Raw genomic sequence first — 10,833 nt, 5'->3', positions numbered from 1 at the left:
CAAATTTTATTTATAAAAAAAGTTAAACGAAGCTTCCATTAAGAAGAAGAAATATTTGACTTAACTCTTAAAAAAAAACATACATTCTCTATGTTCAACAATTAGTTGAGAGTGACTACAAATTTCTATTACAGAAAAATAAGGAAAATGTCGTCATTGTCTTGTTAGCTGAGATGGAAACATTAGCCTTCTAGGATTTAAAACTTTTTCGGAGAGAGCGAGAGCAAATATTTTTTTATGCTTAGCTGATTAGTAGCATTACAATTTTTCATTTATTAATTACGATATTGTAGAACTCACATGAAATAAATTCCATATTTCATTTAATAATAAATTAAAGTATATATATCAATTCAATATGCAAGTTAAGTATAAAAAAAGAAGTTAATTAACAAGTGTTAACATATGTTTCGATATAGTGAGTTTGTATTGAATAGTTAAATATTTGAAGCTGTTAATGCATCTATTGTGTATTTGATTAAAAAACCCTTAAAAACTTCTAATAAGAATGACTTTTGTTAACAAAACCGTAAAAGGAAAAAAGACACCTATTATTTTGGTTGTTATAGTGAGAGTAACAATTCTTCTGTTTCAGGTCCTTGATTATTGACAACCCTACAATCCCTCCCTTAAAGAAACCAAAGTTGCTCTTGTTCCAACCATACCCTACACATACTAATAATAATAAATAAAGATATAAATAAATAAATAATAACTTTCCTCGGAATCCATCTTCCGTATTGTTTTTGGTCAGGGGACTTGGAAACCATCTTCCCTCGTCTTTAGTTTTGTATTTTTCCTCATGTGCCTTCATTAATTGATAATAATTATTCCATCCTCTTTTTTTTTTGGACTGTTTCATCGTCTTATGAAAACAAAAATGATCCAAGGCCTAGGAGAAAGAATATTTGGGCCTTCAGAATAATCATAACCCAAGTCCGAATATCTAAATACATTTCGTATTGAACCGAAAAGCGGGCCTATAACAATGGTCTCCTTCAACAGAAAAAAAAAAAAAACTCTTCTTAGTCTTCTTCTTCAACAAATTAATTAAATGATTTAATAGAATAATGAAGGAAAAGAAAAAGTCCTAACAGGAAGGGGGTAGAGTGAGATTTCTTTGTGTCGTCAAATTTTCCTACTCCGACTCTTTTGGATCATCAATGCATTCCAAGTTTCACGTTTGAACAGTTCTAAGTTTTTGTTTGTTGCCATTAGCATACATTTCTGTGTCCATGCACACACGAAAAGACAAGCATTCTCATGGTATGGCACTGTTCAAGTCACGGAACAGTAGGAGATCATCTTCATCTCCATCTTACGTATCCACCTTAACAATATTGGTTTTCATTGGACTATGCATCTTTGGCGTTTGGATGCTCAGCTCCAACTCCGTCGTCTCCCCTGATGACGAAACTTCCACCCGCACCGCCATTGATACTACCGACACCGAAACTGTCGCCGATGACATCGCTGATGACACAATAACAGAGGACAAAAAGGACAAGAGAGATACTGTAACTCCGGTTTTTGGTGACAACCCCGGCCATCTCCCTGAGGATGCCATCAAGTCCGGCGACCACAAACACGATGGACAAAGCCAACAGCACACTGCTGCCATTACTGACTCTCAGATATCCGAGGAAAGCTCCATAACGCAAAAGGAACAAGCTGCATCTGTAGTAAGTGAGGTAGCTTCAGAACATGCTACCACGAATGTGGAAGAGGTAACTAGCAAGGCCCTAGATGTTAAAATGGAGGAGGAGGAAGCAAATCGAGAGCAGTTGAAGGAAGAGAAGGGAGAGATGGGAAAGACGAGAGAGACAGATGGAGGCGAGGGAGCAAAGAAGAAGAAGAAAAAGAAGAAGAAAAAGGAGAAAGAGAAAGCATGGTCGACGCAGGCAGATGAGTCGAAGAGGCAGAAGGGAGAGTCAAAGGGCGGAGAGGGTAGCGAAGATCAGCTGACGTGGCAAGTGTGCAACACGACGGCAGGTGCGGACTACATACCGTGTTTGGATAACGAGAAGGCCATAAAGAGACTCCGCAGCACCAAGCACTTTGAGCACAGGGAAAGGCATTGCCCTGAGGATGCACCTACTTGCCTTGTTCCTCTTCCCCAAGGTTACAAGAAACCCGTGGAATGGCCTCACAGCAGGGAAAAGGTTACTTCTTACTTTCACGCTTAATTTCATTCATTCATGCTCAGCACAAGTAATCATTACTGTCTTGTGTTGGAACAGATATGGTACCACAACGTGCCACACGTAAAGCTAGCACAGGTGAAGGGGCACCAGAATTGGGTGAAGGTGTCGGGTGAATACTTAACATTCCCTGGAGGTGGAACCCAGTTCATTCATGGAGCCCTCCACTACATTGATTTTCTTCAGCAGGTAGGTGAATTACACTTTGATTTGTTAATGGTATGTTGAGCCAATGTGAATGTGGTTGTGTGTGTCAGGCTGAAGCTGGGATTGGATGGGGGAAGCATACTCGGGTGATATTGGATGTTGGATGTGGGGTTGGAAGTTTTGGAGGATACTTGTTCGAAAGAGATGTTATTGCCATGTCTTTGGCGCCAAAAGACGAACATGAAGCGCAAGTTCAGTTCGCCCTCGAGCGAGGGATACCCGCCATATCTGCTGTCATGGGTTCTCAGAGGCTCCCATTCCCTAGCCGTGCCTTTGATCTCCTGCATTGTGCGCGTTGTCGTGTACCTTGGCATGCTGACGGTATGTTCAATCATTTTCTTTCTTTCTTCATGCATGCATGCCTCACTTGCAAACTCTCTTTTCTAGGTGGTATGTTGCTCTTGGAATTGAATCGACTTCTGCGCCCAGGGGGTTATTTCGTGTGGTCTGCTACTCCTGTATACCAGAAGCTACCAGAAGATGTTCACATATGGGAGGGTAAGCTATATATCTTGTGTGTCAACAAATTGCTGTTCATTTTATAGCAACTAACTTGTTATAAAATCTCTTCTAGAAATGACTGCACTCACAAAGACCATGTGCTGGGAACTTGTCACTATCAACAAGGATGAACTAAACCGTGTTGGTGCTGCCTTTTTTCGCAAACCAACTTCAAATCAATGCTACGAGCAAAGAGAACAGAACCAACCTCCCTTGTGCAAGGATGATGATGATCCGAATGCTGCTTGGTACATGCATCAATGGACTATAATATAGTTTTACCATAAGTTTTAGTTCTTTTTTTCTGATCATAATTTCTTGAATGAGTTGTTATATTACCAGGTATGTACCTCTACAGGCTTGTATGCACAAGGTGCCTGTTAACAAGGCTGAGAGAGGAGCCAAATGGCCAGAAGCTTGGCCTGCTCGGTTGCACAAAACCCCATATTGGCTAAACGATTCACAGACGGGGATCTATGGAAAACCGGCTTCTCAAGATTTTGCAGCGGACAATGATCGCTGGAAGAATGTTGTGGATGAGCTGAGTAATGCTGGTATAACTTGGTCTGGCGTGAGAAACATCATGGACATGCGAGCTGTTTATGGGGGGTAGTTTTCCAACTAAGATTCTTACTACTATATACATTTTCATTTATGTGAGATACATAATCTAAACACCGTGTGTGTTTGTGTGTGTGTGTGTGCAGATTTGCAGCAGCTTTGAAAGATCTCCCTGTTTGGGTATTCAATGTGGTGAACGTAGATGCACCAGACACACTTCCTATCATCTATGAGAGGGGTCTGTTTGGGATATACCATGACTGGTGTGAATCCTTTAGCACCTATCCACGAACTTATGATATTTTGCATGCAGATCATCTTTTCTCAAAGCTTAAGGAGAGGTATGGATGGTAGTAGTGATCCTTCTTCATCCACACTAGAGGAATTGCAGTACATTGATCCAATTTTGTTTATTTTGAATCCACAGGTGCAAACTTGTTCCTGTCATGGCAGAGGTTGATAGAATACTCAGACCGGAGGGTAAATTGATTGTTCGTGATGAAGCTAGCACCATTGGAGAAATAGAGGCTTTGTTAAAATCCCTGCAGTGGGAAATAACCGTCTCCAAAAAACAAGAGGGTTTTCTCTGTGCAAAGAAAGGCCATTGGAGACCCGACAGTATAGCTTCGTCCTGATGAGAGGAGAGAATTCAAATACATTTTAATTTTAAGATTTGTTGGTAGACAAAGCTGTACCATGGCATTGTCATGTGTTTGGAATCTCATATTCTTAAGTGTCCAGAAAAAGTATAATTGCTCATGGTAGCACATAACATACGACAGTGTTGTGACATACACCTATAGGCAAATTTAGACTTCTTTAGGTCAATATAGACTGTCTTGTAATTCTGTTCTATGCAAACATCCGATACAGCTAATTCCAACTATGTTGATTATTTTGTAGCAGAACCATTCGTCCAATGCGTGTGCCATATTTGAATCTGAAAGCCTTTTCTTTTTTAAACTTTTAATAGAAAGGAGGGTTCATATGATGGAAACAATCTTGTCAAGATATGGATACAAAAAATAATAGAATGTGGTTTACTAGTTGTTCACAGACTTCAATGATCCATATCTATAATTTCCATTTTCCAGCTCCACAAGGAGTATATCGATATTTTGTATCTTTATAATATGCAATTAAACCAAGGAAATCAATTCGAGCTCCTCAACCTTTCCTATAGATATTATAGAATGACCCCTCAGAAATAACAAGACAGAGAATCTAACTATAATTTTGGCATTAACAATATGTCAAGTTGAACTGAGAAGTTTCTGCAATTCACCGCTCTGTGCTGCAGCTCTGAGATCTGTTATGCCATAAACAGCGAAAAAGTAGTAATGAGTAACGAGACACAGAAAGAAAGAAGGAAAGAAGGATAATAATTCAAAATTGAATAGCTAGATATGATTGACATAACAAAAGCAGCAAGTTATTGGTAATAACTAACCATCTGATCCACCAATATGTTTTCCATTGACAAATACTTGTGGGACAGTGCTTCTACCAACCAAATCAAGAAGCACACTCTGAATTTGAGACCCATCATCTACATAAAAAAAAAAAACTGACTGTAACATAAGGCGGCAAATTGATAGAGACAGAATGAATGAATGAATGAATGAATGAATGAATAGTAGAATACCTCGGAGATCAAGCTCGACCACAAAAGGGTGTTCGTTCAGATCAGCAAAGGTGCGTTTCGCACGCAAGCAATACCTAGCAACATGAAAATTGAAAATTGAGTCGGCGGAATCCCTAATCCCTAATCCCTAATAATAAAGAGATCGAAGAGAGAAGATGACGGACGGGCAATAGGATTTGGAGAAGATGGTGATGCGGTTGGAGTAGATAGCGTTCTGAACAAAGGCAGACACGGAATTCGACGCTTCCACTCCAGTGGGTCCCACCCTCACCCCTCTCCAGTTCCAATATAGAAAGATTAAGGACAACACAGACACCGTCGCAACCACCCTCATCCCCGACCTCCTCATCGTCTTTCCTCTTAGCTTCTTTCGCTTATTCCTCAATCCTCAAACCCACAATCGCACCTTTTTCTTCCGAATCCAGAGCCAATTGATTAATTGAATACTTGATACTTGTCGTCAATCGATTCACGTTTCGCTTCCCCAATAACCCCAACCCTAACCCTCTCTGAAATTTAGAATTTTTTCGGTTCTATTGTTAAAAACAGAATTAACCTTTTCACGTCACCGTACGGACATAATTTATAACGAAAATTATTATTCCGAATATAATTTTGATATATTACGAGTATAAAGTACTTTAAATTGACTTTCCATTAAAATTAAATTTTATTGTTAATATTATTTATGTTTTATCAGACTAATCTATTTTACTTATTATATTAAAACTAAATTTTTATATTTAATGAAGCTGATGTAATATACTTCTAAAAGTGTTTTTTTTCTATAAACTAAATCAATTATAACTAATTAATGATATCAATTAATTAATTTGATTAGACATTCAAATCTCACAATTAATTATATTAACTAATTAATTTAGTTAATATAATTAATTATTTGATTTGATTTGATTGGAGTAAATATCAAATTATTTTAATAAATAATATATATGATGACGAAATAAATATTTTTTACTCATTTCTCTCTTTTCTCTCTCCCTATTTCATTTTCTCTCATGTTTAGGGTACAATTTTTGTAATTTATTTAATTTTTATTTTTTTATCACTATTTATACATTTTATTTTTTATAGTTTTTAAAGATTTTTATCTATTTTAGTTGCTCGTTATTAGGCGCATATTTTTTCTCTTTTAACTTTTGATTAACAAAAGAGATGTGTCTTTTTACGGTATTTTTAAATAATCTTACTATAATTTTGTTTTGTAATATTCTCTTTTATCATGTGTATTTCATGTGTTTAAAGAGTTGACTTAAAGTTATAATATGATATATAGAATTATAATATGATTTACAGTATGCTAAAATATTAGGACATTATCGTATAGATATTTTTTAATTTGTCCATTAAATTCAATCATATAGGATCTTGAAAATTATGCAATTATGTAATTATTTATTTTTTTCATATAATTATTGTATTAGTTATTTACATTAGTGATTATTTTTATTATTAATATTTATAAATATACTATTATTTGTATAATTAATTGAATCATATTATTCATTTAAGTTTAATTCTATTAAATTAATTATTCAAAATGTCATCGTTATTTCTATTTTTAAAATTTTTTTAATATTATTTAATAATTATAATAACATGATAATAGTTAAAAAAGGGCAAAAAAAAATTTTAATGTAAAAATAGGACAAAAATAATAAATTTATTTAATAACTTTTTCAGAATATATATTTCTTCTTTATAGATAATTATTGTAAAGCATAAAAAATTCTAACAATTATTAAGAATAAATGATTGTTATAAAAACAAGGTCAATTTAAATGATATACAAATAAATCATGCCAAACATAACGTACCAATTAAAAAGGTTACTTATGAAAAAATATAGTTTATAACATTTATTTATTTTTTATTATTTATTTCAAAAAAAATCTTAATTACTTAATAATCTTTATTTTTAAAATTCACTATATATATGTAAATGCGGATAATTATATTTTTACTTTTTGATATAATCGATATATTATTAATAATAAATAGTAATTAACCCCTCATATCTTTAATCAAAGCATTTTGACCATAGTTTTTATTTATTGATGTTAATGGTTGATTTTTCTTTAAAATAAAATGCATTATAATTTTAGGTTATTTCATAATTAACAATAATGCTTGATTATTTTTTTTTTAAATAAATTACATTATGATTTTAGGTTATTACATAATACATAATTAATATTCATAATACTAAATTACTCTAAATTTTTTATTTTCTATGGTTAGTAATTAATCTCAAATTGAAAAGATTATGTTGAATTATTGAATAGTCTAAGTATAATTGAAGTAGTTAATTTAGTTTAGAGAAAATGCCATTCCCCTCTCCTGAGAGATGTTAAAATGACACTCCCCTCCCCTCTATTTATAAAATATACATTCCCCTCCCCTATAACCTTTAAAAAAATCCCTCTTTAATCCATTTTAAATTTTGTGTTAACTAATGTTAACTTTATTCATTTTTTTTTTGAAAAACAAAATTATTTTTACAAAAATATCCTTTAGTAACTTAATAATTAAATTATTTTTTCTAATATACCCTTCAATAATACATAATTTGAGAGATTACATAATTCAAGAGAATTTTAATATAATAAGAGTGAAAAATGAGAAAGGAAAAGTGACTGCTATTTGTACTTCTGAAGGTTGTCCTTGGAAGAAGGGTTTAGGGATATATCCAGAATTGCCAATGATATGAATTTTTTTTGTAAATTAATTGAGTTTGAGAAAAGGATGTCAAACCTTATTACTTGAATTGATAATAACGGCGATGATTACACAAAGCTATGCAGCAATGGCAGCACCTAGGTAGCGATGGCAGAGACACCCAAAGGAAATTGAAGAGATTGAAACAGAAATAGCGCTGGAACGCGACTGTGAGTGAATTGGAATCCTAGCTCAGAAATTGAGTTTAGTTAGTAAATAAATATAAAGGGATAGTATGGTAAATTAGAATATTAATTTTATTGAATAAAATATTTAATTTTTTTAAATGAAATATTCTGTTAACATTTTTAACTAAATGGATTAAACTGTACATTTTATAAATAGAGGGGAGGGGAGTGTCATTTTAGTATCTCTCAGGGGAGGGGAGTGTCATTTTCCCTTTAGTTTATTTGTTTATTAATATATTTGATCGAAAACATAAATGATAAATAAGACAAGTTTATTTGTTTATTAATATATTTGATCGAAAGCATGAATAATAAATAAGACAAAAAAATAATTAAAAAATAAAATGTTAGTAATTACTTAAAATAAATAAAAAAATAAATTATAGTGTAATTTTTTATTTAAATTATTAATAATTAGAAGAATAAAAGGTCAGTAATTATTTTAAATAGACATTGAATTTAGTTTTATGGTACTAATTTATTTGAATTGTTAATAAAATTTTATAATTTTTAGATTTATATCTATTCAATTTACGTATTTTATTTTATTTTACTTTAACAAAAAATTAAAATGTGCCTTTTTAATTATTTTTTTAGAAAGTATAGTGAAATGAGTTATATAAATTATAATTAATTATCTCTAATTAAACTAATTGATTGTGTTAATTTATAAGATGAATAACACATAATAAATTGTGTGAAATTAATTATAATAAATTAATAATTAATAAATAAAAAAATAAAAAAGACTTTTTTATTGTCTTTTGATAATTACATATTTTTATTCTTTCACTTTTTCTTTATCTTTTCCTTTCACATTTATTTCTTTTAATTTATTGAACCAAATCAAGTATACTAATTGTTTACATTAACTAATTAAGTATTTTTTGATGGACTCTGCTAACTGTGCCCTTAGAGCATAGACTAAAAATATTATAAAAAGAAATATTTTATAAAAATTATTAAAAAATAAATATTTTAAAATGTGTCCTTAAGAAATAAGTTAGCTAAATTATTTTTTAAAATGTGTTTGATTCATTCAACTGTGTTAATTATAACTAATTAATTATATTTAATTTGATTTTATTAGAATAAATAATATTTCATCATTTAATATTTTATTTGATTCATTAAATTACATCAATCATAACTAATCAAATATTTAATTTAATTGGAATAGATATTAAATTATTTAAAATTTTGTTTGATTCAATAAACCACATAAATATTAAATGATTTAATAAATAATATATAAGGCATGCAATGAAATAAATAAATTTATTTAATTTAATTTATTATATATATATATAATAAAATGATTATTAATTAATTGATACTTAAATAAAACAAGTATTAATTATTGAGAAGGTAACAAATTTATATTTTGTATTAATTAATAGATACTTAAATAAATTATTTAAGCTGGTCACATATATTTTTTAATTGCTCTCTTATAAGTACAGTCTAATAAATAAAACGGGTATTAATTATTGTAGTGAATGAATATTTATTATTTTTAAATAAATTTATTTAATTCATTTAAAAATATTGAAGGATTCCAATTCTATATGTTACGATTTTATTTTGTTATTAATGTATATATACTCCTATATTATATATTCTATGATTCTTATATTCTCATATAATATTTTTAATTTTTCTTTAGTTTAATTTATTATTTTAGTCATCAGAATTTATTATTTTTAGTAATTATTTTTAGACATCAATTCAATTTCGTTAATTTAATAATTCAACAATATATTTTAATTATATATAATTAGAATGTGCTTTCTATCTCTTTTTCCTTTTTATTTTGTGCTTTGAGTATAATGTTTGTAATTTCTTTATTATTTTTATTTTTTCTATCTTAATTTTACTAAATATTTTTATAATTTTGTTTTATATCAATTATTTTTTTATGTATTTTGATTTATAGAATTATTTTTTTAAAGACATTTTAAATTTGTTATAATATTTTTATAAAAGTTGATTAATAGGTTCTTCTTCAAAAAAATTTTCTTGAAATTTGTTTAATGAGATCATATTTTAATTTTTCTCCTTTATCTGTTATATTCATTGATTATATTAATCTTCTATTATAATATATTTTTTATTTATTTCACACATTATTTATTTTACCTTCTTTTACTTTTTTTAATTGTTCTCTTTATTTTATTTTTAATTTTTTATTTTATTTTAATTTTTAATTTTATTTTTACTCCTCATGTATAAATTTATTACAATTCATCACATGCATGTTCTTTTTGAATTTAAATAAAATTTTTAGGTTATATTTTACCATTGATGCTCTATATTGTTTAGTGTGTTTGTTTTTAATTTTTTAGTTATCTGTAAATATATTTATAAAAATATAATTTCATTTTGTTCAGTATTTACTACCGCGTTTAGTAGATAAATAACAAAATTTTCATTTATTGTTACATTGATTGAGTTTGAAGATTTTGTTTTTACTTTTATACATTTGTTTGTATTGTATAATTTGTATTTGTGTTGGTGACATCATAGGTTCATACATTTTAATATTTGTGTAACAAATCTTATAAATTGTTTTTACAAGTTATAATTTATTTTTGTTTTATTTGGATATTCAATTTTTAATAATAATTTTTATTTATTTATAAATATATTATTTCCTATTTTTATTTAAAAAAATTATAAAATAGTAAATATAAATTTTTTAATTTTATTCTTAATATTTATTTTTAGTTTTATTCTTGATATTTCAATATGTTTAAGTTATAGTACTAAATAAATAACATTAAGTATAAAT

The 10,833-nt window shown here is 29.4% G+C and overlaps 2 protein-coding genes across 3 annotated transcripts; one reads left to right on the top strand and one right to left on the bottom strand.

Annotated features, from left to right (window-relative positions):
* Positions 1 to 1,268: 1,268 nt before the first annotated feature.
* On the top strand, positions 1,269 to 4,427 carry LOC107487997 (probable methyltransferase PMT27). Its single transcript, XM_052261623.1, has 9 exons — positions 1,269 to 1,833; positions 1,882 to 2,162; positions 2,241 to 2,390; positions 2,459 to 2,729; positions 2,796 to 2,906; positions 2,983 to 3,157; positions 3,252 to 3,518; positions 3,617 to 3,811; positions 3,898 to 4,427. The coding sequence occupies exons 1-9, from the start codon at positions 1,269 to 1,271 to the stop codon at positions 4,103 to 4,105; spliced, it is 2,223 nt and encodes a 740-aa protein (XP_052117583.1). The 3' UTR covers positions 4,106 to 4,427.
* Positions 4,428 to 4,461: 34 nt separating this feature from the next.
* LOC107488007 (glutaredoxin-C3) lies at positions 4,462 to 5,654 on the bottom strand. 2 transcript variants are annotated; one of them, XM_016108701.3, is made up of 4 exons: positions 5,280 to 5,649; positions 5,116 to 5,189; positions 4,921 to 5,019; positions 4,462 to 4,779 (listed from the first exon to the last, which is right to left on the bottom strand). In XM_016108701.3, exons 1-4 carry the CDS (start codon positions 5,462 to 5,464, stop codon positions 4,724 to 4,726), a joined length of 414 nt encoding a protein of 137 aa, XP_015964187.1. In that variant the 5' UTR covers positions 5,465 to 5,649; the 3' UTR covers positions 4,462 to 4,723. The 2 variants fall into 2 exon arrangements, with proteins under 2 accessions (XP_015964187.1, XP_020997840.1); XM_021142181.2 differs by having other exon boundaries at positions 4,921 to 5,189; positions 5,280 to 5,654.
* Positions 5,655 to 10,833: the final 5,179 nt, after the last annotated feature.

Source organism: Arachis duranensis, chromosome 5, assembly GCF_000817695.3.
Source record: "Arachis duranensis cultivar V14167 chromosome 5, aradu.V14167.gnm2.J7QH, whole genome shotgun sequence".
NCBI classification, from domain to species: Eukaryota; Viridiplantae; Streptophyta; class Magnoliopsida; order Fabales; family Fabaceae; genus Arachis; species Arachis duranensis.
Note: the sequence above shows the minus strand (reverse complement) of the source record. Positions and strands in the feature narration are given on the sequence as shown.

Coding starts and splice junctions, on each gene's coding strand:
- LOC107487997 (XM_052261623.1), top strand. CDS start 1,269: ATGGCACTGTTCAAGTCACGGAACAGTAGGAGATCATCTTCATCTCCA. Junction 2,163..2,240: donor GGCCTCACAGCAGGGAAAAG/GTTACTTCTTAC, acceptor GTGTTGGAACAG/ATATGGTACCACAACGTGCC. Junction 3,158..3,251: donor GATGATCCGAATGCTGCTTG/GTACATGCATCA, acceptor TTATATTACCAG/GTATGTACCTCTACAGGCTT.
- LOC107488007 (XM_021142181.2), bottom strand. CDS start 5,464: ATGAGGAGGTCGGGGATGAGGGTGGTTGCGACGGTGTCTGTGTTGTCC. Junction 5,190..5,279: donor TTCTCCAAATCCTATTGCCC/GTCCGTCATCTT, acceptor TCATGTTGCTAG/GTATTGCTTGCGTGCGAAAC. Junction 4,780..4,920: donor ACATATTGGTGGATCAGATG/GTTAGTTATTAC, acceptor ATGGCATAACAG/ATCTCAGAGCTGCAGCACAG.